This window comes from Ammospiza caudacuta, chromosome 34, assembly GCF_027887145.1.
Source record: "Ammospiza caudacuta isolate bAmmCau1 chromosome 34, bAmmCau1.pri, whole genome shotgun sequence".
NCBI classification, from domain to species: Eukaryota; Metazoa; Chordata; class Aves; order Passeriformes; family Passerellidae; genus Ammospiza; species Ammospiza caudacuta.
Genome location: NC_080626.1, coordinates 1,338,626 through 1,363,400, shown reverse-complemented (window position 1 = coordinate 1,363,400; position 24,775 = coordinate 1,338,626). Strand labels below are relative to the sequence as shown.

The window sequence follows — 24,775 nt, the reverse complement described above, 5'->3', positions numbered from 1 at the left end:
CAAGTCAGATGTGATGAAAACGCAAACAAATCCCAAACATTAATAAACTGACACTACAAGCAATTTTGTGGCAATTCCAAGTTCCACTGGTTCCTGCACAGCTCCAGCTCAGCTGCTAGCACGTTCTGATAAAAGTGTAAATTCAGCCCAAGACAGATATGATTAAAAGGAAAGTAAACTCTTTGTAGCTGTCACAAAGGCGACAGGGATGAAGAGAAAAATGATTCTCACATTTCGCAAAGCACTCAAGCCTGGGAATTCAGGAGTTATTTGGGAATTTAGCTACTTGAGCTGAGCTTCTTGGGGGACTTTTAGCAGCCTTGTGTTCCTCACCATGGGGTGAATGAACCTTGTCAGTCTCGCTGGTATCATTTGCTCCCTTTCCTCCTGTGATTTTAAAAAACATTTCAAGGAAGGATGTTGCAGACATTTTTTCATAAAATCCTCTCTTTTAGGATTTGTCCTTTCTGGGAGGCTGGGGCCCCAGAAGAAAAATGCAAACAATAATTATCTGCTGATGTGGAATGTAACAGGAGCATATGTGATTGGTCTTCTGGGAGTGTTTGGATTTGCTGACCACTCACGGGAGAGTTGGTCCTTGCTTTCTGCTGGACACAGAACTTTGTTATTCATTCTCTTCTTTCTATTCTTAGCTTAGCAAGCCTCTGCAACTTTTCTCTTTATTCCTTTTAGTATAGTTATAATGTATTATATATCATATATCAATAAATCCAGCCTTCTGATCATGAACCAAGATTCTCGTCCACTTCTCTCACCCTGAAGACCTTCATCAGGTCGCTGTAATAGAAGGACAACAAAATATTTTCTTTACACTCCGGGCCCACAAAGGCGATTTACCTCATTGGTTCTCCCATAAGTCACTCAGAGGAAGCTGCAGCCCAGTTTCAAAGAGTTCCTCCAGAGAGAACCACAACTTCCTCAGAGGAGGGAACCATGCTGTTGTCAAAGGCACTTGGGGTCAGAGAACAGTGCCTAAACTCACTGTGCCAAAATAATTTCACAGTCTGGTGAGTCTGGTTAAGAAAAGTGTTAGAGAGATTCCTCTGCCCCAATTAAGGTGATAATGAGACCAAACCCAAAATGAATTTTATTGAAAAGTAAATGGGATAGAAAAGGGGGGACAGGAAGGGAATGACAGGAAAAAGAGCCCTCCCCTGGAGCAGGGCAAGTGTGACATTGTCCTCTGTATGCGTGGCATTCCCAGGGTGGGGGTTTTACAGCTGAGCCAGTCTGGGTAAGGGGGGTGGTGTTCACCCCCTGAGCAGGGATTACCCCACTGTTTCAGGTTGCCATGCAAGATGTAACCAAATGCATGTTTTCAATCCCCACCTTCAGCAACTCTTATAAACAGGTGGGGCAGTGTTCTTTATCTCTTCCATGACTCACCCCTGATAACGCCCTCCAGGGGAGATATCTCCTGTGAATGGGCCATTGAGTGTCACTGCAGGACTGATAAAATTCCATCCTCCCATTGTGGGATGCTCTGCCCAGGGGGAGGATCCAAGCATTCCTACCTGGATATAAGCTGACACTTTGCTACACCAGGAGCAGCTTGCCTACTGGATTGCCAGAGGACAAGAACTCCCTAACCACCACTGGACATCTAGAGGAAGACCAGACCCTTCTACAGGATCACTGCTTCGACAGAATCACCTTCATCACTCCAACAGGACTGCACCACCATTTACTGGGACTGCTGCCACCACCCTGAACAACAGGGTGTCAGGTTATATCCTGACTCTGTCAGTTTAAGGCAGTGTTTCTGTATCATTGCCTTGATCTTCATTTTCTTTTAAATTGTAATTCTAGTTTAGACCCTCCCCAGGTTTGCCTTCAAACCAGTACAAAAGACAATGTGCGCACCCTTTGTTTTCTTCCCAGAACAGGATTTCCCATTCCCAAACCTTGATTGGATGGAGAAGGAGGCTGTGAGGAAGAGGAAGGATCCCCAGGACACCCAGATAGGTGAGGAGGAAGTCAGTTCCTATTTCCCCCTCTCTCCTGCTCTGTCTCCCAGCCCAGCACAGCCCCTGGCTGCAGGACAACCCTGCTGCCAAAACCATCCTGCCGGGGATGCACTGGGGGAATCTCCTTCCCCTTCCCTCTGGCATGGAGGCAAATCCCATCCTGTCCTTGTCCTTCCTTCCCCAGGGAAGGAACTGAGGATGGAGACCAGGGAGGAAAAATCTGCATGGCAGAACCTTGTGAAAGAGGCCGCTTTGATTCTAACGCACAGGAATCCAACAGGGAAGAAAAACCTCAGATATCTCCCATGAGGAGGGGCTCCAAACCCAGCCCAGGGTGCTTTGAAGAAGAAAGAGCCACCCTGAGCCAGGTAGGTGGGCAGAGCTTCAGCCAGAGTTCAGAGCTGGTGGTCCATGAGAAGCTTCATGGTGGAGAGAAGCCCCACAAGTGCTTGCAGTGTGGGAAGAGCTTTAGGCGGAGCTCCCACCTGATCAGCCACCAGATGATCCACACTGGGGAATGGCCCTACAAGTGTGGGGAGTGTGGGAAGGGCTTCAGCTACAGATCCAACCTTGTGACCCACCAACGCATCCACACTGGGGAGAAGCCCTACGAGTGTCCCCAGTGTCAGAAGAGGTTTCAGACCAGCTCCAGTCTCCTCCAGCACCAGCGGATTCACACTGAGGAGAGGCCCTTCCTCTGCCCTGCATGCGGGAAGGGCTTCAAGCACAACTCCAACCTCATCAAGCACCGGCGCATCCACACTGGGGAGAGGCCCTACCAGTGCGCCACATGTGGGAAGAGGTTTCAGACCAGCTCCACTCTCCTCCAGCACCAGCGGATTCACACTGAGGAGAGGCCCTTCCACTGCCCTGAGTGCGGAAAGGGCTTCAAGCACAACTTCACCCTCATCATCCACCGGCGCATCCACACAGGGGAGAGGCCCGATGAGTGTCCCCAGTGTGGGAAGAGCTTCACCACCAGCTCTCACTTGACCAGACACCAACGGAGCCACCAGTAAGGGATCCCTGAAAATGCCACAAATGCAGGAACAGCTTCATCCACCACTCCAGCTTCATCCCCCATGGGAGAACCCACATTGGGAAGAGCCCTGGTGATCCATGTTCCCCATGATCCATGCTGGGAAGACACCAGTCCCTTTCCCTGCCCCTATCAGTGTAATGATGTGGCATTGAAAAACATGAGGGTCTTACCACGGCTGTGTCATTACATTCACTCCCACCTAAGAGAATTTCCAGGTGCAGAAAAGGGACACTCTGTCTCTCTCTCTCCCTGAGAAGAAGGGTGTCCTTTCCAAACAGGGGAAATTGTGGCCAGTAATACCCAGTGAGTTGTGTTTTAGTTTTCCCAGTAAATTGTTTCATTTATCCCTTCTGTTATCAATATTGTTTCAGTTCTGTTTGTCGCTTATCTTGTTCCTGTTCCTAATAAATTGTTCTTATCCCAGCCCGGGATCTTTGCCTTTGTGCTTTTCATGGGAGGCAGGAGGGCAGTGAGGGCAGCGCGGTTTTAGCAGGAGCAGAAAATTGGGGAATCCCATACCTGCACCCCGGCCCAAGGAAACCGAGCATCCCAGCTGGTCCCAGCCCTGGTGGCCATGGCAACAGCCTTGGGAGCGGGCCCCTGGTTGGGGCTGTGGGAACCTCTTCCCTCTGGTGCCCAGGGACAGGAGTAGAGGGAACGGCTGCAGCTGAGTCGGGGCAGGCTCCGGTTGGATGTCAGGAAAAGGTTTTTGCCCAGAGGCTGCTGGGGCCCTGCACAGGCTCCCCAGGGAAGGGTCCCAGCTCCAGGGCTCTCTGAGCTGCAGCAGCGTTTGGACAGCGCTGCCAGGCCCAGGCTGGCATTGTTGGGGTGTCCTGTGCAGGGCCAGCAGTTGGACTGGAGGATCCTGATGGGTCCCGCCCAGTTCAGCCAATTCTGTGGTTCTGGGATCCCATGAGCCTGGGGATGGGGCTGCCAATGGTTGCCATGGCAACGGGCTCTGGCTGCAGGCCTGAGCTGGTGCCCATGGAAACCAGCCCTGGCATGGGGTCTCCATGGAGCTGCCAAGGGACTGACCATAGCAACAGGGGGCTGGTGATGGTTGCCACGGAAACTGCCCATAGCAATAGGGGGCTTCTGATGGTTGCCTGCTAAGGATCAGATTTGTCACAGGCCCTCGGAGGGGTTCCATGGGGACTTTCCAGGAGTCACCAGGCTGTTCCAGAGCTGGAATATCACAGGCACAGACAGGAGCCCCATGGAGACTTCCCAGGGCTTTCTGGGGATTGTAAAGAGCCCTGTGCTCAGAGGCAGTCTCAGCCATTCCATGGTGACATCCCAGGGGACCTTGTGCTGCAAAGGCACCGATCTGTCACAGGCACTCACGGGGGCTCCATGGTGACATCCCTGGTGTTCCCAGGCTGCCAAAGACCCAGGATGTCCCAGACACTCACAGGGTTCCTGTCATGGGCAGATATATTTATATAAATATGTATTCTCTGTTATGATAATGATTAGACAAAATTGCCTTAATCAGAAATATTTATGCCAGGATGTTAGAGACGTAAAATATATTATACAGAGCACTAGGAAATTATTTCAAAGCAACTGTATTAAGCAAAACCCGTAATTAAGCAGAGATTGATGTCACTCCCCTAGACCAATGACCATGGGCAATTCCCTTTGGCTCAGCCTGGAGCAGTGACCTTGAGGGTTTCCCCACCACTGGGAGGAATCCCCACACCCCTCAAGAAGGGAAATGTCAGGAGATGCTGCCATTAAAATTTGTGACAGGGCTTTTCTCGTCTGAGGTGCTGCCCTGTCAGTCAGATGTGCCCAGGCTGGGCCAGCTCAGCAGCGCTGCAGAAGCTCTCAGTGGTGTCACTTGGTTGTTCCTTTCTCTGGGGATATTTCCAGCTCTGCCACAGCTTCAGCTCCATCTGAGGATGTTGAACTTTGAGATGGAGGAGTCAGGCTGGTTTCAGCATTATTAACCCCCAAAGCAGTGTGACACCCCTCCTTCATTTCCCACTTGGGGCTTTGCAAACAGGACCTTGTTGGAGTTGTTGGAGCCCATGGCAGGCAGAGCCTCCTGCTCCAGCAGGAACTGCCTTTCCTGTGCCATGAGCAGGGCAGGTCCCACTGCAGGAAAAGCCCCAGGCCAGCCCCAGCACAGGGAAGGGCTCGGGCACAAGGGCAGAGTGCCATGCTGGGAGCTGTGCCAGGGAGAGCCTGAGGCACCAAAGGCACCTTGGCAGCAGCAGCTGCTTGCAGCCCATGGCCAGAAGCCTCCCTTGACAGCCCGGCCTGGTGGCCACCACTGCAGAGCTGCTGCCTCAGGGCTCATTCCTGGCTGGGCTCTGAAAAGCCACTTCTGCCCCAGGAGCCTGACTGGGAAGCCATTGGCCCCAGCACCTTGGCGACAAGATAATAATGACAAAACTCTTCATGGCAGCAGAGCCAAGGCAGGGGCAGAGGAAAGGGCAGAGCCAGGCCCAGGGGACAGGGCTGCCATGGTGATGGCTGTAAGGTCACTGCCCCAGCAGCAGCCTGGCTGCCCTCAGCAGACATTCTGGCCAGAAGCCTTGTGAGGGCACCCAGCATATCAGAGAACCCACAATGCAGGAATTCTGTCACTGGAGATGAGAGGGTTTCAATGGGCAACGCTGCACAAAGCTCCTGCTCTTGGACAATTCCTGGGATGGGGAATCCACTTCTCTGGAAAAACGGTTGCAGTTTCCTGCCACTTTTATAATTGTAAAATCTTTCCTCCTTCTAACAAATGTTAATTTGTCCCCATTCAGTTTAAAGATACTGACTCGTTTTCTGTCACTGTAGGATTTAGGAGAAAATAACTTAGAATGCTATTTTTCCCTTTTCACAGACCTTGGAGAGGACTCAAAAATCTCCCAAGATGGGATTTGGAGGCCTCATCACAAAACCAGCAGGGAGAGTCTGCGGCCTCTGTGGTCAGTGGTGTAGAGACTGAGGACTGAAAGGGAATAGCCTGGGAGGGATGGATGGGTGGTTTCAGAGAGGCTGGAGCTTTTCTTCATAGTAGGAATAAGCCTGAAGAAGACCTAATAGCACCAAGTGCAGCTTGGGAGGTCCAGACTGAACACCAGCAGAAAGGAATTTCCCTGTCAGAGCAGGGCTGTGGTACAGCACGTCCCCAGCAGGAGCCTGGAGCAGCCCAAGGCTCTGTGTGGGCATGCAGGGGCAGGCAGGAGGCAGAGCTGTCAGCAAAGGAAGGGCCCAGCCATGTGGGGCAGCCGAGGGGTGCTGAGAGCCTGCAGGGACAGAGGTGCAGGTTTGCTCAGCAGCAGAAACACCTTTCCCTCGCTTGTCCCCACCTGTCATCACTGCCACCCGTGTTCTGCTCTACCTGGAACCTGGGGACATTTTCTCAGTCCTGTCCCTCAGAAGGATCTATTTAAAGTATGAGAAACTTCAGTGTTTCACCCTCTTTTTGAGTCCCTGAGAAGGTTTTTTGAGCACACTCCGAGGGACTGAGTCTGATGCAAAGAGCAGCAAAGCCCCAGAGGTTCATTAAAGTCCCTGTGCTGTGTCTGTGCTGCTGAGCTGGGCCGGGCTCCTGGCCCAGAGGCAGCTCCTGGCAAGGGCAGCGCTGCAGAGACACAGCTCTGGCCAGGAGCAGCTCCTGTGCACAGCCCAGCAGGGCTGGGGCACTGCCAGGGCCCCTCAGGGACACCAGCAGGGCACAGAAAGAGCTCACAGGGGCTCAGCACTGGCAGGGGCTGTGGGATGGCCCTTAGGGGGCTATGTCACAGCAGCACCTCTGTGGCTGTGTCATAGAGGCACAGAGCAGCTGGGATGTCACCAAGGGGCTGTGTGACAGCACAGAGTGGGCTGTGTGAGGTCACAGATTGGGCTGTGACATCAAAGAGTTTGTTGTGTAAGGTCACTGAGCAGCTACAGCGTCATAGAGGGGACTTTGTGACATCACAGAACAGGCTGTGAGATCATGGCATGGCTGCATGACATCATAGAGCTGGCAGTGAGGTCAAAGTATGTGCTGTGACCTTACAGAGTGTCAGTATGACATCACAGAGAAGGTTTTGTGACATCACTGAGGGGGGTTGTTACATCACAGAGATGGCTGTGACATCATAGATTAGGGTGTGAGGCCATAGAGCAGATCCTGCCATCATAGAAGGTGGCTCTATGACATCAGGGAGTGGGCTGTGACAACACTGGGTGGCTGTGTAACATTATAGAACAGGCTGTGACATCACAGTAGAGATTGTGAAATCATAGAGTGACTTTCTGACATCACAGAGACTTCTGTGACATCACAGAGCAGCTGTATCACATCATAGCGTGGCGTCTCAGAGTTGGCTCTGGGACATCACAGGGGCAGTGTGACATCACAGGGGCAGTGTGACATCATGGGGGTACTGTGACATCACAGGGGCAGTGTGACATCACAGGGGCTGTGTGACATCACAGGGGCTGTGTGAGGTCCCTGAGGCGGTCACTCTGCCCCAGCCCCCCTCACAGCTCCCCCCAGAGCAGTCCAACCCTGCTCGTGCACAGTGGGGTCCCCTGTCCCCCCGGGTCCCCCTGCCCCCAGCCCCGCAGCCTCCCCCAGAGAATGTTCCACGAGATCAACCCCAGAGCCTGACACGGGGACGGGGGGCTGGGGCCCTGGGGGTGGCACAGGGGGACAGGGACCCCCCGGCAGCGTCCCTATGTCCTCCAGGGCCAGAGCCTGGGCCAGGGCTCCTTCACCCTGCTACCAACGAGGCCTTGAGACCGCTGAAGAAATCCCCAGCAAGGGAGCAGCAAAAACCAGACTGAATATTAAGGGACGGCAGCACAAATTTCCTTGGCAAGAGTCACTCTGCTCCTGACTGGACACTTCAGGCACAACAAGGAAACAAAGCAACAGCAAAACCAAACAGAATCCAAACAATCAAACCAGAAATTTACTGAAAACTGGGGCTTTCATTCCTAAGGAAAAGAACTGCCCTTCTTATCTCGGTGCCCATGGCCAGAATTGGGATTTCACCTCCAGTATTCCCTATTCTGACAGAGTGGAGGAATTTCTTGTCTCAAGACATTTCATGTGTGGGGAGTGTTGCAGTGTGTTGCAATTTCCTGTTTTAAACTTCCCAGCCCCTTCCCAGGAGTGGCAATATCTCTCTTCCCCTTCCCCTTCCCCCTCGCCCCCTGCGGGGCTGTCAAGCAGTCTTAATATTCCAGCAAGGCCATCGTGTGGTTGGTCAGGTTCAAAAGATGCCCCTGTGCCCAGAGGTCATTGGTCTGTCTGGGTGTCATCGTTGCCTGAGACCCTGCCCCTCCCACCTGGTTGGTGGCTCACCTGTCCCTTCCCTCCCCCTCCCCCTGGAGCTTAAAAAGTCACTCAGGCCATGCGGTCGGGATTCTTTTGGAGCTGTTACCTAAGCTTCAGACGTGTGTGACCATGGAATAAACTCTTGATATTAACCCTCCAGCAGAATCTCTCTCCTTTTCCTCCTCACCTTAGCCTGAAGCCTTCCCACCTGAGGCAAACTGAGTTTCCACAAGCCTGGACTTGTTTTGGCGCTCAGCTGCACCATCCAGCCAGCCAAAAGTGTCTCTGAGGTGAAACACCACAGTTGCCGCCTTTGGCCCAGGAGCAGGGGTCAGACGAGCCCAGGCACAATCTACCTGGTAATATTGGGATCTTATTCCAATAGAGGAGAAAGGGGCAGGTCCAGCCCTCCCCTGCCCTGTAAGCTCAGCCCTGCCCTGCCCTGTGACCCCAATCCCCCCAGAGCCTCTATCCCAGCCCAGCAGTGTCTGCCAGTCCCTGGCACAGCACAGGCAATGCTCCACAGCCACCTCTGCAGCCCCAGCCCAGCTCCTGAGGGACCAAATGAGCCACAGTCCCACCTGGGGGAAGGGCCCAGGAAGACCAAGGGGTATTGAAGGCTGACCAAAGGCAAGCACATATCTTGACCCTACCTCCTCTTGGAATTTCCATCTGAATGCTACTGGAATCCAGGAGCTGGTACCTCTGTGTATGCTCCTCTGTATCCTTTTTGCCTCTCTCTCTTTCTGTCCTTTTCTTCTATTTCGGTCCTTTTGCAAATTTGAGTAATGTAAAATTCAAATAGCTTAGAGTTTGTGAAGTTGAATGGGCCAAGTCAGTGCTTTAAGAAGTGTTCTATGTTGATTGAATGTCATATTAAATCTTGCCAAAAATTCTCTGATTTTCTAAAGTTACCAGTAAGGACTGTTTTGTTGTTTTGAGTTCCTGAGGATCTCTTGTTGGTATTTCTCCAGGAAGTCCAATTCAGAATACAGAAACAATTGTAATTCCTTTTAAATATCTCCTTGACAGAGTTTTCTACTGGATGGAAGTCAGGGCTTGTGTGTCCTGCTTGGCACAGCCCAGGCAGGGCTTTCCCAGCCCCATTCCACACTCCATTTCCCAGCTGGAGCCGCTGGTGCCTCTGAGTTGTGCTACCCCAGCCCCAGGGACGCTCTCCTTGCCTGTCCATTCCCCCATGGTCTCTGGGCAGGGATGGCCTCAGTGGGGGCTGCTGACATCCTCAGCACCTTGGAGGCTGCTGCTGAATTTTCCTGCTCCAGGGGCTTGTTCAGCCTTCAGCTCTTCAGTGCAGGAATTCAGTGTCCCAGGGCTCATTAACATTCAGAACACCCTAACAAGCCAAATCTCTGGGAATCATTTGATTTCAGTTTCCAAATCTTGTGTGGTTAATAAGAGAGATTTCAGAAGTGCATTCAACTGAATATGTTCTATTTAAAAAGACAGTGAGGAAACAGTTTTTAGGTCCTGTTCAGTTTTTTTCCCCGTTCATAAATTGATATGTGCAATTTCCAGTTGACACTGAATCCAAGTACCTCCTCATGCAGTTTGACTGGGTATGAAAATCAGGACCTTTCATGGCTGACAATCAATCAGACTCTGTCCCTACCCCCACCCCACCATTTTCCCCATCCAAGGCTGGCACTCAGAGCAGCCTTGTGCAAATCTGAGCTCCCTCCAGCCCACACTGGACCTAGCCAACAGACCACAGTTGAACAGGATATAACTTAATAAAAATTACACCATTAAAATAACAATCACACAATTCCAAACTCTTCTCTGAGCTATGTGCAATGTCCCAGCATGTCTGATGAGTCCACTGTTCACAACTGATTTGCATACTAAAATTAATTTTTGACTAGTGTGATTCTGTGATAGATATAAACACAATTGAGTTCTTGTATCAGGACTCTTGGCCTGGACTGAGGACAGAACAGCACAAACAATTCCTGATTTGCAAATCTATCAGTGGTGGATGGAGAAGGGAGGTCAGGCTGCTCTTGGTGTTGAGGAAATGCTGAAAGCAGCCTGACTCATTTCATTTCCTCATGCCCTGGCTGATCTCCCCTCTTTCCCCTTCCACCCATTGGCTTTTGTCTCCCCCAAGCCCCCGGTGAAGAGCCTGGCTCTGTGTTCTCCATCCCCTCCTGGCTGGCACTGCCAGGCTGGGATGAGGAGCCCCTCAGCCTTCTCTGCTCCAGGCTGGACCAGCCCAGCTCCCTCAGCCTCTGCTCACAGCCCAAGGGCTCCAGCCCCACCTTGGAGGCCTTCCCAGACCCTGCTCCAGCTGCCAGACATCTTTCCTGCCCTGGGGAACCCAGATCAGGCCACAGTGACCTGGATAATCCCAGTCCTTGATGTCCTGATCACACAGCCCTGGCCCCTTGTCCCCTGTCAGGCTCTGGGGTGGATCCTGTGGAACATCCTTTGGTGGAGGCTGTGGCTCCAGGTGGGCCAGGGGGATCTTGGGAGACAGGGACCCTGCTGGGCATGAACAGCATTGGAGTTGGTTGGAGAAACTGTGAGGGGGAGCTGGGGCAAAGTGACCAAGCCAGTGACCTGACACAGCCCTGCTGGGATGTCTCACAGCCCCTCTGGGATGTCACAGCCTGCTCTGGGATGTCACAGCCCATTCTCCAATGTCACACAGCTGGTCTCTGATGTCACACCAGAGTCTGTGATGCCGTAGTCTGCACTGTGACGTCAGACCTCTGCCCTGTGATGTCACAGCTGGCTCTGTTATGTCACAGAGGCAGTGTATGATGTCATAGCTCTCAATGACCTCACATAATCCACTCTGTGATGTCACAACCCACTCTGTGACCTCTTGTTACCAGATGATAAATTGTTTCCACCAGCTGAGCTGACACCTGGAGCTTGTTCTCAAAAACCCAGGCCTATGGAAACTACACAACGCTCATTGTGTTAGAAGGGGAACTGGAAGTTCAGCAGCCTCAGTGTCCTTCCAGCTCAGCCAGGCCCATGGGAACATTGGGGTCCACGACCACCAGGGACCACCAGAGAGCCCCCAGGACATGGGTGAAGGGGAGGGGAAATATGTTAATGATATTCAGGAAACGATTGTCACATGTGTGTTTAGTCCAGGACAATCAATGAATATGTATGCAAAATACAGAAAATAAAGAGAAACCCTCCTTTACTCTATTACTGCGCCTGAGTGGGCGCAGCTGGTGAGAGAGAGACAGTGAATCTTGTTTCTTGAATCAAAAGGCTGAATTTATTAATATAAGATATAATACATTATAGTTATACTAGAAAGAATACGGAGAGAGGTTTTGCAGAGCAGCTAGGCTAGATAGACATAGATAGAAAAGAATCCACAACAAAGCTGTGGCCAAGGACTCAGTCCCCTGGCTTGCACTGGTGATTGGCCCTTAATTATAAACATAAAACATGAACCAATAACCAATCAAAATAGGTGCCCCTGTTGCATTCCCCAGCAGCTGATAATAGTTGTTTACCTTGTCTTCGGAGGCCTCTGGCCTCCCGAAGACACAGAAATCCGAAAGAAAGGATTTCTGTCGAGAAATGTCTGCGACATCTCACCTTTCTAAATTGTATAAAAATAAAAGAAAAATGCTGATGTGGAATGAACAGGAAATTCCTTCACCTATAAAATATAGAATACTCAAAAATCACTAAAACAATCCTACAATATAAGAAAAATGCAAAATACAATGTAAAGAGAATTTGAGTCCATGCAGCTGAGTTTCAGGAACAGTTCATCAGCTGAAGTTGTTTCTTTTGGACATCTGAGAGTCCTTTTTGTCCTGAAATCAGCATAACACAATTTTAAACAATTTAAAACAATTTAAAACAATTTGAACAATTTAGGAATGTCCTTTCTGGCCCTTCAATGCTTCAGGGCTTCAGAGCTGCTGCCCGCTGTTTCCAATCTTTTTTTTTTTTTTTTTTTTTTTTTTTTTTTTTTTTTTATTGAAAGCAAAAGAGCAGCACCGAGCAGAGCAGTGCCAGAGAAGGAAAGGCCCTGGGGCCCTGGCCCATGCTGGACCAGGAACCCAAAAAGTGGCTCACAAAGGGGGACCAGGTCCAGTAGGAGAAACCAGAGTCCCCAAAAACACAAGGAGGCCACGCAGTGGGGCCAGCCCAGGAATTTTTTGTGCCCAACGGCCCAGGCCAAACACATAAGGCAGGCTGTGCATTTCCATAAGCCTGAACTCTGCTGCCAGCACAATGGCAGCACGGGTAGTGAGACACTTCCTTTCCCCTAAACTGTGGGATCTCAGCACCTCAGGATGGAGGTGCAGAGAGGCCGAGACCACCCTTGGGGGGCTCGGGAATCCTGGAATGCTGCCAGAAGTGTCTGGTGGCAGGATTTTGATCCTACACAGGAGATGAGACCTGTATGAGGACTGGGAGGATTCCACTGGGTGAATGGTGAAGGGATAAGTTAGTTAAAGTGTAAAACACAGGGTTTATGATTTTGGTACAGGGGGGTCTAGAGAAGTAAGATGGAGGAATTGGGGCGTGTCCTGTCCTTCTTCTTCTTCTTCTTGGCCTCCATCTTCTGTGGTGGTGGTGGCACTTTGGGATTGGTCATTACTAGAAGTGCACAGGTTAATAAGAGTAGAAAGTATTGGAGAAAAATGATAAATATTGTACACGTAACTTAGGGTATAAAGATAAGTGACTGCCTGGGGGCTTCGGGAGTGTGCCCATGGCTGACTTGCTGTGCAGACCTCTGTCGGGCTGAAAGAAAATCTTTTAGATAAACAATTAATAAACACCAAGACCGAGACAAGATCAGAAGTCTCTCCTCGTCCTTTGAAGCGTCGGCTCTCCAAGGACATCCTTGAGAATTCCAGGCCACCTAAACAGCAACAGCCAGAAAACCCTACAAGTGGCGTTCGCTGCGTGGGCACCCCCCACCAACCCTTTCGGGGGGGGATCAGCCCTGAAGAGCTGAAGAGCTGAAGAGCTGAAGAGCCGAGAGAGCAGCTCCTGAGGAGAGAAGCCTGAGAAAAAAAAAAAAAAAAAAAAAAAAAAGGAAAAGAAGAAAGAAGAAAAGAAAAGAAAAAAAAAAACAACAGCCAGAAGAGTCTGCAAAAAAACAGCAGTCACTGAGAATTCCATCTCTCAGCTTCTGCCGAAGGCAGTTCGCAGAGCAGCCCGGATCGGAACCAGAAGGCACCTCTGGATTCCTTCTCCTGTGACCTGCTGGACAGAGACGGGAGCCTTCGGACAGCTCTGACGACAGATTCGGTGAGAAGGTCAAAAAATAAGAACATAATTGCACACTCTCCCAAAAAACAACGGGAAATTTTGTCCGCCTTACAAGGCGTGGCTCAAACATATACAGAAAGGATCTCAAAAGAAAGAATTAAAACAGCTGTTGTTGTGGGCAAGGCTTAATTACCCACTGGCCGAAACATGCCTGCTATTCGAAGTGGGGTTTTGGCAGGAAATTAATAGGCACTTATATTTTTTAGCAACAAAGAAGGACGAGACAGCGTTAAAGCTGCTCTCGTCGGCAAGATTGATGCCAGAAAGGCATCATCTCGGCACAGTCGAAAAGACTGGGAGAGCAACGAAAAGTTGCCGGCACCCTCAGAAGGAGGGTGGGGAGCAAAGCTCCAGGAGAAAAAAAAAAAAAGAAAAAATTTTAATTAGTTCTGGCCTCAAGAAGCCAGGGGAAAGGGCTCTCGAGAAAAGAGAGCAGGAAATAATATTAAAGCCCCCGGTCCCAAAACCCAGAAACCCCAAGAAGCTCCTAAAGCGTCCTAAAACTCCGGAGAATACAAGGGAGTCAGGATCGGAGGGGGGGTGCAGGGGGAAGAGAAGGGATCGGGGGGGGAGGCGTTTCCCGCGGGGGGCACGGCGCGGCAGCGGCGGAGCCGGCAGGGAGCGCGGGTGAAGAGATAAAGGGAGACATGAGTGCAGACGCGGCTTTTATCAGCGCGGCGCCGGGGGGTGGCGGCCGCTCCGGCCGCTCCGGCCGGCCGGCAGAGTAACCCGGGAGCAAAGTCGGCTCAAATTGCGGGGCGGGCCCGGGTGCCGGCGGGGGGCGGGCTGTACACACCGGCGGGAGGAGCCAGGGACACAACGTCAGAGGGAGAGGAGACAGAGTCGGGACAGACCGAGGGGAGAAGATTCGGAGGTGGAACGAGGGGGAGAGAGTGACGTCTCAGGCGAGGAGGGGCCGTGCTCGGGACCCTATGTCCCAGCGGCTCCACACCCTCCTCAGACTTGATGCCTCTGGTATAACCCTCGGAGTCCCAGTCCCTTCCCTTCAAGGGAGACGTTCTGGTGTTCAAGCTCCATTTTCAGCTGAATTAAAAGCCAAGCAGACACGGTCTCAAATGAGATCACGAACACGGCAATCGACAGGACAGGGGCGGTAGAGCTCATGCTGTCATCCGAGCTGGGGAGGCCGGTGACAGCGCCACCTAGTGGGGGGCAAGGCTTTCGCTTGTATCTCCACAGATCGAGACGTGGGTGACGGCACGACACGTGAAACCATTTCGAGTGCGAGAACATGAAAATGCGGATCCCAGAACAAAGATCCAAGAGAAAAAAAAAGAGACGAGTACTCAAACAGGGGTCGAGACTCAGATTGCCAAGACGACTCGGAAGAGAAATAAGAAGAAACTAAGGACTTTGGGGGGATTCTCTGTTAAGGTCCTGAATGAAAAGCAAAGCAATGATGTCACACAGAAGTGAAGCCATGAGTTTTATGATGCTTATACGCATCATTCTTTCATTCATTGAAATAAGCAATGGGGGTAATTTACCTATTAGCCAGCCAAAGCAAAATGTATGGTAGAATAGTTTGACATCTCTCCCATTTGGAGAGGAATTTTAAGGGTAGAATTCTTTGACATCTCTCCCATTTGGAGAGGAATTTTAAGAGTAGGGTTCTATGTTTTAATAATTCTCCTATTCCTCATACTTGTCGTCCCATGCATATTTGCATGTTTAAAACACGCTATGAATCGGATAGTAAAAGAGGTCTTCCTGGTGCAAACAGAAGGGGGAGATGTGGGATCTCAGCACCTCAGGATGGAGGTGCAGAGAGGCCGAGACCACCCTTGGGGGGCTCGGGAATCCTGGAATGCTGCCAGAAGTGTCTGGTGGCAGGATTTTGATCCTACACAGGAGATGAGACCTGTATGAGGACTGGGAGGATTCCACTGGGTGAATGGTGAAGGGATAAGTTAGTTAAAGTGTAAAACACAGGGTTTATGATTTTGGTACAGGGGGGTCTAGAGAAGTAAGATGGAGGAATTGGGGCGTGTCCTGTCCTTCTTCTTCTTCTTCTTGGCCTCCATCTTCTGTGGTGGTGGTGGCACTTTGGGATTGGTCATTACTAGAAGTGCACAGGTTAATAAGAGTAGAAAGTATTGGAGAAAAATGATAAATATTGTACACGTAACTTAGGGTATAAAGATAAGTGACCGCCCGGGGGCTTCGGGAGTGTGCCCATGGCTGACTTGCTGTGCAGACCTCTGTCGGGCTGAAAGAAAATCTTTTAGATAAACAATTAATAAACACCAAGACCGAGACAAGATCAGAAGTCTCTCCTCGTCCTTTGAAGCGTTGGCTCTCCAAGGCCATCCCTGGGCCTTTCCAGAATTCCAGAACAGCCTAAACAGCCAAGAAACAGAGCAAATGGCATTCTCTGAGCTATCATCTCCGGTAATAAATCAGCCGGACATAAATCAGCAGCGAAAAGAAGAACGCCAGAAATTTACACTAAACCACTGAGGCATGCCAGCAGCAGGGAAATAGAAGCTGCCCCGAGAATCTTCATCTCGGGTCTGGGAATGTTTGTTTCCCACAGCAACATGGCACCACCCCCACCGGGCTGGGGACCAAAGGCAGAACTTTTGGGAGCCCCCTCCCCCTCGCCCCTAGGGCACAAGAGGGGCGGAAGAGATGGCAGCCTCCATGGGACAGCAACCGAAACACCACCCCCCAAACCGCTGAGCTTGATCGCCAGCAGCTGGACTGCCGCAAGAGTCAGCTGGCGGGCAGGCCCCGCTCCACTGAAGGAGAGACCAGCCTCTGGGGCCGCTTCCTGGGGCGGGCCCAGGGCTGGCGGGCTGGCCATGGGGGGCGCCGGGCCGGGGTGGGGGCCCGCGGGTTCAATGCTGTTTTCTGCCGCTGACTCTGGGGCTGTCTCGGCTTGAGGCGGCGGGGACGCGCGGGATCACGGCTCCGCCGCGTCCCCCAGCCCTGAAAGCGGCGGTAGGCACGGCGCGGGACGGGCGCCGTCCCCCGCCGCTGACTCTGGGGTCCGCTGCGGATGCGCAGTCGCAGTCTCCGTCACAGCGCAAACAGGCAGCAGCGGAGCCGGGACAAGCGGCGGAGCATCGCTGTTGCTTAGCAACAGGTCAATCGCCGGAAGTGCTGTCTCTTCTGCCTTCTCCGACACAGGCTCTGGCAGGGGTGGGGAGGCCGTTGAAACTGCGGATTGGACCGCCTGGAGTGACGGCTCTGGCAGGGCCGTGGAGGAAACCTCAGAGACCGGTGTCACCCCCATGTGTGAAGGAGGCGGAGTCTGAGGGGCCGGCGCTGGCTTGAGCGGCCACTCCCATCCCCCCGGAGAGAGAGAAGGGGGGGAGGAGAAGGCTCCATCTAAACATGCTCCGGAGCAAGAGTAAAAAAAAACTTCTTCGCGCTGCGAAGTTTCAGCCCTAACCTCTGGCCTCCCAAAGACACAGAAATCCGAAAGAAAGGATTTCTATGGAGAAATGTCTGCGACAGTACTCAGCATGCACGGCTTTGGGAGGAGCTATCCCCTGTTCATCCAGCTGAATAAAGAATGCAGCTTCTTAATGCTACACTGGGGTTAAGGAGTTTTCTGTTTTACTAAATTTTTCGTAACACTCTCACTGCCAAGGAAAGCTCTGTCTGGTGCTGTTCACAAACAGAGAAGGGCTGGTGGCAGATGTGGGGCTCAGAGGCAGCCTGGGGCAGAGTGACCATGAAATAATCAAGTTTTCAATATTCTGTGAAAGAATGAGGGGCAGTAACAAAACTTCTACACTGGAATTAGGAAAGGCAGACTTTGGCCTGTTTAGGAGGCAGATTTGGGGAATACTGTGGTATCTCAGCACCTCAGGACTGATGTGCAGAGTGACCGAGACCACCCTTGGGGGGTTCGGGAGTCCTGGAATGTCGTCAGAAGTGTCTGGTGGCTGGACTTTGATCCTACACGGGAGACGACACCTGTATGAGGATGGGAGGATTTCACTGGGGTGAATGGTGAAGGGATAAGTTAATTAGAGTGTGAAACACAGGGTTTAAGATTTCTGTACAGGGGGGTCTAAAGAAGTAAGATGGAGGAATTGGGGCGTGTCCTGTCCTTCTTCTTGTTCTTCTTGGCCTCCATCTTCTGTGGTGATGTTGGCAATTTAGGATTGGTTATTACTAAAGGTGTACTGGTCAATAAGAGTAAAAGGTATTGGGGGAAATAGGTAAATATTGTATATGTAGTTTTGAGTATAAAGATAGGTGACCTCCCCGGGGGCTCTCAGTGTGCTCATGGCTGGCTTGCTGTGCAGACCTCTGTCGGGCCAAGAGAAAATCTTTTAGATAAATAACTAATAAACACTGAAGACCGAGAAAAAACCTGAAGCCTCTTCTCGTCCTTTGAAGCCCGGGCTGCCCAAGACCACCCCGGGCCTTTCCAGGTCATTAAAACAGCTGAGAAACCGACAGAATACCAAATCAGGTACTGATTGTTTTAAGGGAAACAGCCCTTAAAAACAAATGGGGCCCAGGAAGGATGGACACATTTCAAGAAAGTAATGTTAAGCGGGAAGCATCAACATTGGATAGAAGCTCAGGCAACTTAGGAAGTGTTTAAGGGTGTTGTTAGGTCATGCAGAATGAAAAGCTGAGATGTGAAAGCTCAATTAGAACTTAACCTGGCCACTTCTGTGAAAAATAATAGGAAATGTTTCTATAAATAAACTAATAGCAAAACATGGGATAAGGCGAACCTCTACTCTCTGTTGAATGCAGTGGAGAATATAGTAACCAAAGATAAGGAAAAGGCTACACTACTTAACACCTTGTTTGTCTCAATTTTCAATATTAAGACAGGTTGCCCTCAGGACAAGTGTTCTCCTGAGCTGGTAGATGGGCACAGGCAGCAGAACAGCCCCTGGAATCCAGGAGGAAGCAGTGGGTGACCAGCTGAGCCACTCAGATGCTCACAAGTGTATGGGATCAGACAGGATCCATCCTAGGGCAATGAGGGAGCTGTGGATGAGCTCCCCAGGCTGCGCTCCATCATTGACCATCAGTGCTGCCTCAGCAGGGAGCTCCCAGAGGACTGGAGGTGCCAGTGTGAGCCCATCCCCAAGAAGGGCTGGAAGGAGGATCTGGGGACCTCCAGGCCTGTCAGCCTGACCTGGGTGCGCAGTGAGGTTATGGAACAGATCACCCTGAGTGCCATCCCAGGGCAGCCACAGGATGGCCAAGGGGTCAGAGCCAGCTAGTGTGGATTTAGGAGTGGCAGGTCCTGCTTGAGTGATCTGATCTCCTTTTATGACCAGGTGACCCACCTGTGGATGCAGGAAAGGCTGTGGATGTTGTGTGCCTTGAATTCAGCAAAGCCTTTGACAATGACCAGGTGACCCACCTGTGGATGCAGGAAAGGCTGTGGATGTTGTGTGCCTGGAATTCAGCAAAGCCTTTGACACTGTCTCTGACAGCATTCCCTGGAAAAGTTGCAGCCCATGGCTTGGGCAGGTTCTCTCCTTGCTGGGAGATTTAAGAACTGGCTGGAGGCTGGGCTCAGAGAGTGGTGGGGATGGTGCTGCACCCAGCTGGTGTCCAGGCAATGGTGGTGTCCCCCAGGGATCTGTGTTGGGCCCAGTCCTGTTTAATATCTTCACTGGTGATCTGGGTGAGGGGATCGAGTCCACCATTCACAACTTGCAGATGGCACCAAGCTGGGTGTGAGTGTGGATCTGCTGGAGGGCAGGACAAGAAGACACAGCCTTAAGCAGCACCAGGGGAGGTTCAGGCTGGAAAATAGGAAGGAGTTCTTCACAGAAAGGGTGAGTGAGAATTGGAATGGCTGGCCAGGGGGAGGTGGCAGAGTCCCTGTCCCTCTTCAGTGGCACTTAGCGCCATGGTCTGTGTGACAAGGCAGTATTAGGGCATTGGTTGGACTTGATGATCCCAAAGGTCTTTTCCAGCCTATTTGATTCTGTCATTCTGTCATAATTGGGACACTCTGGGGCCATTGTGACACTGCAAGGCCTCATGGAACTAAGAGGACCATGGTGACACCATGCAGCCCCACAGAACCAGGGGTCCACTGGGGCCAAATGGAACCAGGCAGTGCACCGTGACACTCTGGGTCCTTGTGGAACCACAGAGGCCGTTGTGACACTGCAGGGCCTTGTGTAACCAAGGGGTTTCACCATTTTGACACTAGAACACCAAGGAGACCATTGGGAGACTCCAGGGCCCAGTGGAACCAAGGGGCCATTCTGACACTGCGGGGCCTCATGGAACTAAGGGGACATTGTGACAGTGCAGGATCATGTTTCACCAAGGGGCCACTGTGACACGAGGGGGCCTCAGGGGATCTGGAAGAACGTTGTGACACTGTGTGGCCTCGTGGAAACAAGGAGTCCATTGTGACACTGAGGGGACTTGTGGAACTACAGAGACCATGGTGACAGTGTGGGACCTCATGTACCCATGGGGCCATTATGACACTCTGGGGCCTCATGGAACCAAGGGGCCACTGTGAAACTGCAGCACAAGCAAGAACATGTGAAGCCCCATGGAACCAAGGAGTCCATTGTCACATTTTGGGGCCCCACGGAACCAAGGAGACCATTGTTGCTCTGCATGGTCTCATGGACCCAAGGAGAACAGTGTGACAGTGCAGGGCCTTGTGTAACCAAGAGGCCATTGTGTCACTGAGGGGCCCCCTGGAACCTAGGACATCTTTGCAGATGACACCAAGCTGGATGTGAGTGCTGATCTGTGGGAGCATAGAAGGGCTTTGCAGAGAGACCTGGACAGGCTGGATTGAGGGGCTGAATCCAGCAATTTCAGGTTTAAAAAATCCAAGTACCAGGCCCTGCAATTTGGCCCCAGTGCTATAGGCTGGGGATGGAGTGGCTGAACAGCAGCCAGGCAGAAAGGGACCTGCAGGGACTGATGAACAGCAGGCTGGACATGAGCCATCAGTGTGACCAGGTGGCCAAGAAGGCCAATGGCTCCTGGCCTGGCTCAGGAATGGTGTGGCCAGTAGGAGCAAGGCTGATGTGCCAGCACTGATCTGCCTCCAGCTCTGCACACAGACATTGCTGCTGCAGCTCCAGAGAAGGCAACAAAAGGGCATCTCTGCAGAAAACTCTGCTGGGACATCCTTTACTTCCTTTAAATACACCAAGAGTGCAGTCCCCCATTGACACAGTCTGTGGCCACAAGGAACGTGGAGAGAAACAAAATGAGAAATGGCACAAGCAATGATGTTTCTTTGTGGACAGAATGGAAAAACTAAAAAAAAGGAAAGAAATCTCCAAAATGAAACCAACAAGAAGTATCAAAAACTAGTTTTATTACAAGTGATTTGCAGAAATTGACCAGCAGTTTAATGTTCCTGAAAGCACCCAGTCATCAGTCTCCTCACAGCAGCCTTGAGCTCCTGGTTCCTCAGGCTGTAGATGAGGGGGTTCAGGGCTGGAGGCACCACTGAGTACAGAACTGACAAAGCCAGATCCAGGGATGGGGAGGAGAGGGAGGGAGGCTTCAGGTGAGCAAACATGACAGTGCTGATGAACAGGGAGACCACAGCCAGGTGAGGGAGGCAGGTGGAAAAGGCTTTGTGCCGTCCCTGCTCAGAGGGGATCCTCAGCACGACCCTGAAGATCTGCACATAGGAGAAAACAATGAACACAAAACAACCAAATAGCAAGCAGGCACTAACTGCAATTATCCCCAGTTCCCTGAGTGAGGAATTTGAGCAGGAGAGCTTGAGGATCTGTGGGATTTCACAGAAGAACTGGCCCAGGACATTGCCATGGCACAGGGACAGGGAAAATGTATTGGCTGTGTGCAGCAGCGAATAGAGAAAGGCACTGGCCCAGGCAGCTGCTGCCATGTGGGCACAAGCTCTGCTGCCCAGGAGGGTCCCGTAGTGCAGGGGTTTGCAGATGGACACGTAGCGGTCGTAGCACATGATGGTCAGGAGATAAAACTCTGCCCCAATAAAGAAGAGAAAGAAAAAGAGCTGTGTAGCACATCCTTTGTAGGAGATGTCCCTGGTGTCCCAGAGGGAATTGTGCATGGCTTTGGGGACAGTGGTGCAGATGGAGCCCAGGTCAGTGAGGGCCAGGTTGAGCAGGAAGAAGAACATGGGTGTGTGCAGCTGGTGGCCGCAGGCTACGGCGCTGATGATGAGGCCGTTGCCCAGGAGGGCAGCCAGGGAGATGCCCAGCAAGAGGCAGAAGTGCAGGAGCTGCAGCTGCCGCGTGTTTGCCAATGCTAGCAGGAGGAAGTGGCTTATGGAGCTGCTGTTGGACATTTGAGCTGTCTTGGCATGGGGATCTGTAAGAAAAGTAATCATGGAATAGTTGGGTTTGGAGAGGACTTTGAATATCCCAGCACATCTTGGGGGCACTTTCCCCCCACTGCCTGCCCAGGGCTCTGCTGCCTGGAGCTGTCCCTGCCAGCAGCTGCTTCCCTGTGCCCAGGGCTGGGCCCTGCCAGTGCTGCCAGAGCCCAGCCCAGCCCTGGGGACTCAGCTCTGCCCTGAAGACCCCTCCCACCTCTGGCACTGCCCAGGGGATGCTCTGGCTCTGCAGGCTCTGATAGGAATGTCAGAGCAACCATGAGGAGGCTGGAAAAGTGACACTGATGCTACCTCAAAGGGGCCCTGTGCAGATATCTGTCACTGCCTGCTTTATTCAGATCTGAGACAAAATGTTTTTATTATTCCATTCTGAACTGAGAGATGAAAATCTATAGGGTCCATCCAGGTCACCCAGAGCAGTATATTAAAAAAGCAGGATTTTCGCTTTTATGCAGCCCCTGCCTTGCTATGCTCCCTGTATAATGTACTTGGAAATGTGCTGCAGTTAAATGCCATGCTAAGAGCAGCCCTGAACAATGCAGCATCCTCACCACACAAGCAGAACACTTCCAAGCCTTACCAGCTGTCTCCTCCCACCCAGATCTTGTCCCCCAGTGCTGGCAGCAGCTGCCAGGGCTGGCTGAGAGCATTCCCTGACAGCAGCAGAGTCCCTGCCCCAGCACAGCGCCCTGGGCTGCAGGACCCTGCTCTGCAGGACAGCCCTGGGCACCCCTGGCTGCTCTGCCCAAGAGACAATCAGAGAAAGTACTCACGGGGTCTGTAGTCATTGGGATGTTCCAGCTTGAGGAGATGGCTCCAGGAGCTGCAGCTGCATTGTCCTGCAGCCAGAGGTTCCTGTGCCAAGGGCTGGCAGTGATTCTGCCCCAGGCACTTCTCAGCCTCTTCCCAGCCCTGACTGATTGAAGCTCTCTGTGCCTCTGTGCTGTACTTGGGGTGGCTGCAGGCAGTGCCCCAGTCCTGCTGGGCTGGCAGAAGAGCTGCTCATTAAGAGAAATGTGCTTTTGAAGCTCTTCTTGGTTACCAGGAGCTGCCTCTGGGCCAGCAGCCCAGCCCAGCTCAGCAGCACAGACACAGCACCAGGACTTTAATGAGCCTCTGGGGCTTTGTGCTGAGGCCCTGAACATCAGTCCCTGAGAGGGAGCTGAAGAAACCTCTCCAGAACTCTAAGTCAGAATCCATCTCTAAAGTTTCTTAGACTTTTACTTGGTCCCAGTGAGGGACATGACTGAGAAAGTGTCCCCAGGCCCCAGGCAGAGCAGAGAACTGGAGGCAGTGATGACAGGTGGGGACAAAGAGAAGCCAAGTCTTGGTGCTCTGGGGCACAGCAGGGTCTGTGCCACCAAGGGCTGGGAGGAGACACCTTGTCCTGAAGCACTGGGGCCTCCTGGCACAGCCCCAGCCAGGCTGGGCACGGTCAGCCCCTTGTCCTGCCCTCAGCATCCCCCCTAGCCCACATCCCAGTGGCCTCAAGGATCTGCTGGCAAGAGTCCCTGGGGAGCCTTGGCCAGGAATGGCCCTGGGGGCTACTTAATGCTCCCTGCAGGTACTGCAGGTTTTTCAAAGGACTTTGGGTTTGGCTTTTGCCTTGGAGTCTTTGAGATGTTTGTGCACTCATGGCCTCCAATTATCTACTAAAGTCCCTGGAGAGGCTTTGTCAGTAACAACACTCAGTGGGGGTCATTAATGCTTCAAGGTACTTCAGTTATTTTAAGGTACTTGGTGTTGCCCTTTGGATACAGACTCTGTGAAAGGTTTGTTCAATCATGGCCCCAATTATCTATTTTAATGAGTCCCTTGAGAGCTTTGTACTGACATTCAGTGGGGTTCATTAATGCTTTGAGGTACTCAAGGTTTTAAGGTACTTTGGATTTTTCTTTCTCCACTCTCCATCTCTGAGAGGTTTTTGTGCCATCCTGGCCTCCAATTCTCTCCTGCAAGGAGTCCATGAGGAACCTGTGTTGGAGAGGGACCTCAGTGGGACCCATTCATGCTTTGAGACACTTTGGGTCTTTCCTCTGACTTTGACTCCTGGAAAGGTTTGTGCAATCTCCTCTCAGGCCCTGAGGTTCAAGGGCTCAGCTTCAAATGCACCTCAGAACTCATTAGGATCAGGCAAGTCCTGCCAAACCATGGCTCTGCCTTGATTTCCCTCTGGTCTGGAGCAGTTCATCAGGAAGATTTCCTTTTAAAGTTACAGAGAAATGTTTCAATGAGCTTCTAAGAAATATGTAATCCTATTTTAAAGACTGTATTTTATTACTTTTCTCTTTTGAGAAGAGGTGATTGCAGCATTCCATTCCTGATATTGATGTAGTGCTGCTCCTAAGGAGGTCTGGCCATGTCAGAAGAGTTATACATTGGAACTGGAGTCCATTGTGGACAGCCACACCTCAGATTCCCCAACCCCATGTGAGACATGATTTTCACTTTCAATATTTTCAATGGTTTATTAAATCCTTATCAAAATACAACAGAAGGTTCTTGATTTCATATCTTTTCAAATACAACAGAAGACTGAATAAAGAAAACAATACAGTGCCGGAAGCAAAGAATTCAGTCACCATGTGCTCATCTACAAAATGGATGCTCTGTCTTTTACACCTCTAGCCCCTCCCAAAGTCTTGTCAATCGACTCCTTTTTCTCTGTCTAGTGGCAGAGATCACTGTCATGCACCTTGCTTGGAGGTCAGGTGCTGCCATAGTAACAAGCCGACCCTCCCAATTGCCCCAACTACTGAGGCCATCCTGTGATAACAATGCAAGGGGGAGGGGAAAGATAACTATACATCTACTAAACTTCTCTTAACATATATTTAATATTCACCCCTTAACTGTGA

The 24,775-nt window shown here is 51.5% G+C and overlaps 2 protein-coding genes across 2 annotated transcripts in view; one reads left to right on the top strand and one right to left on the bottom strand.

The window, feature by feature from the left end:
• LOC131570330 (zinc finger protein 271-like) overlaps window positions 1-24,775 on the top strand; it is a 294,337-nt gene that overhangs the window by 191,890 nt on the left and 77,672 nt on the right. The window contains exon 2 of the mRNA XM_058822682.1: window positions 2,371-2,948. Within this exon, the coding sequence (XP_058678665.1) occupies window positions 2,371-2,948 (578 nt within the window). The remainder of the gene's footprint in view (window positions 1-2,370; window positions 2,949-24,775) is intronic.
• Window positions 20,937-21,893, bottom strand: LOC131570442 (olfactory receptor 14J1-like). Its single transcript, XM_058822803.1, has one exon. It carries the CDS (start codon window positions 21,867-21,869, stop codon window positions 20,937-20,939), a length of 933 nt encoding a protein of 310 aa, XP_058678786.1. The 5' UTR covers window positions 21,870-21,893.

Bases quoted from the DNA above. Each gene is read 5' to 3' on its own strand.
- LOC131570442 (XM_058822803.1), bottom strand. From the start codon at position 21,869: ATGTCCAACAGCAGCTCCATAAGCCACTTCCTCCTGCTAGCATTGGCA.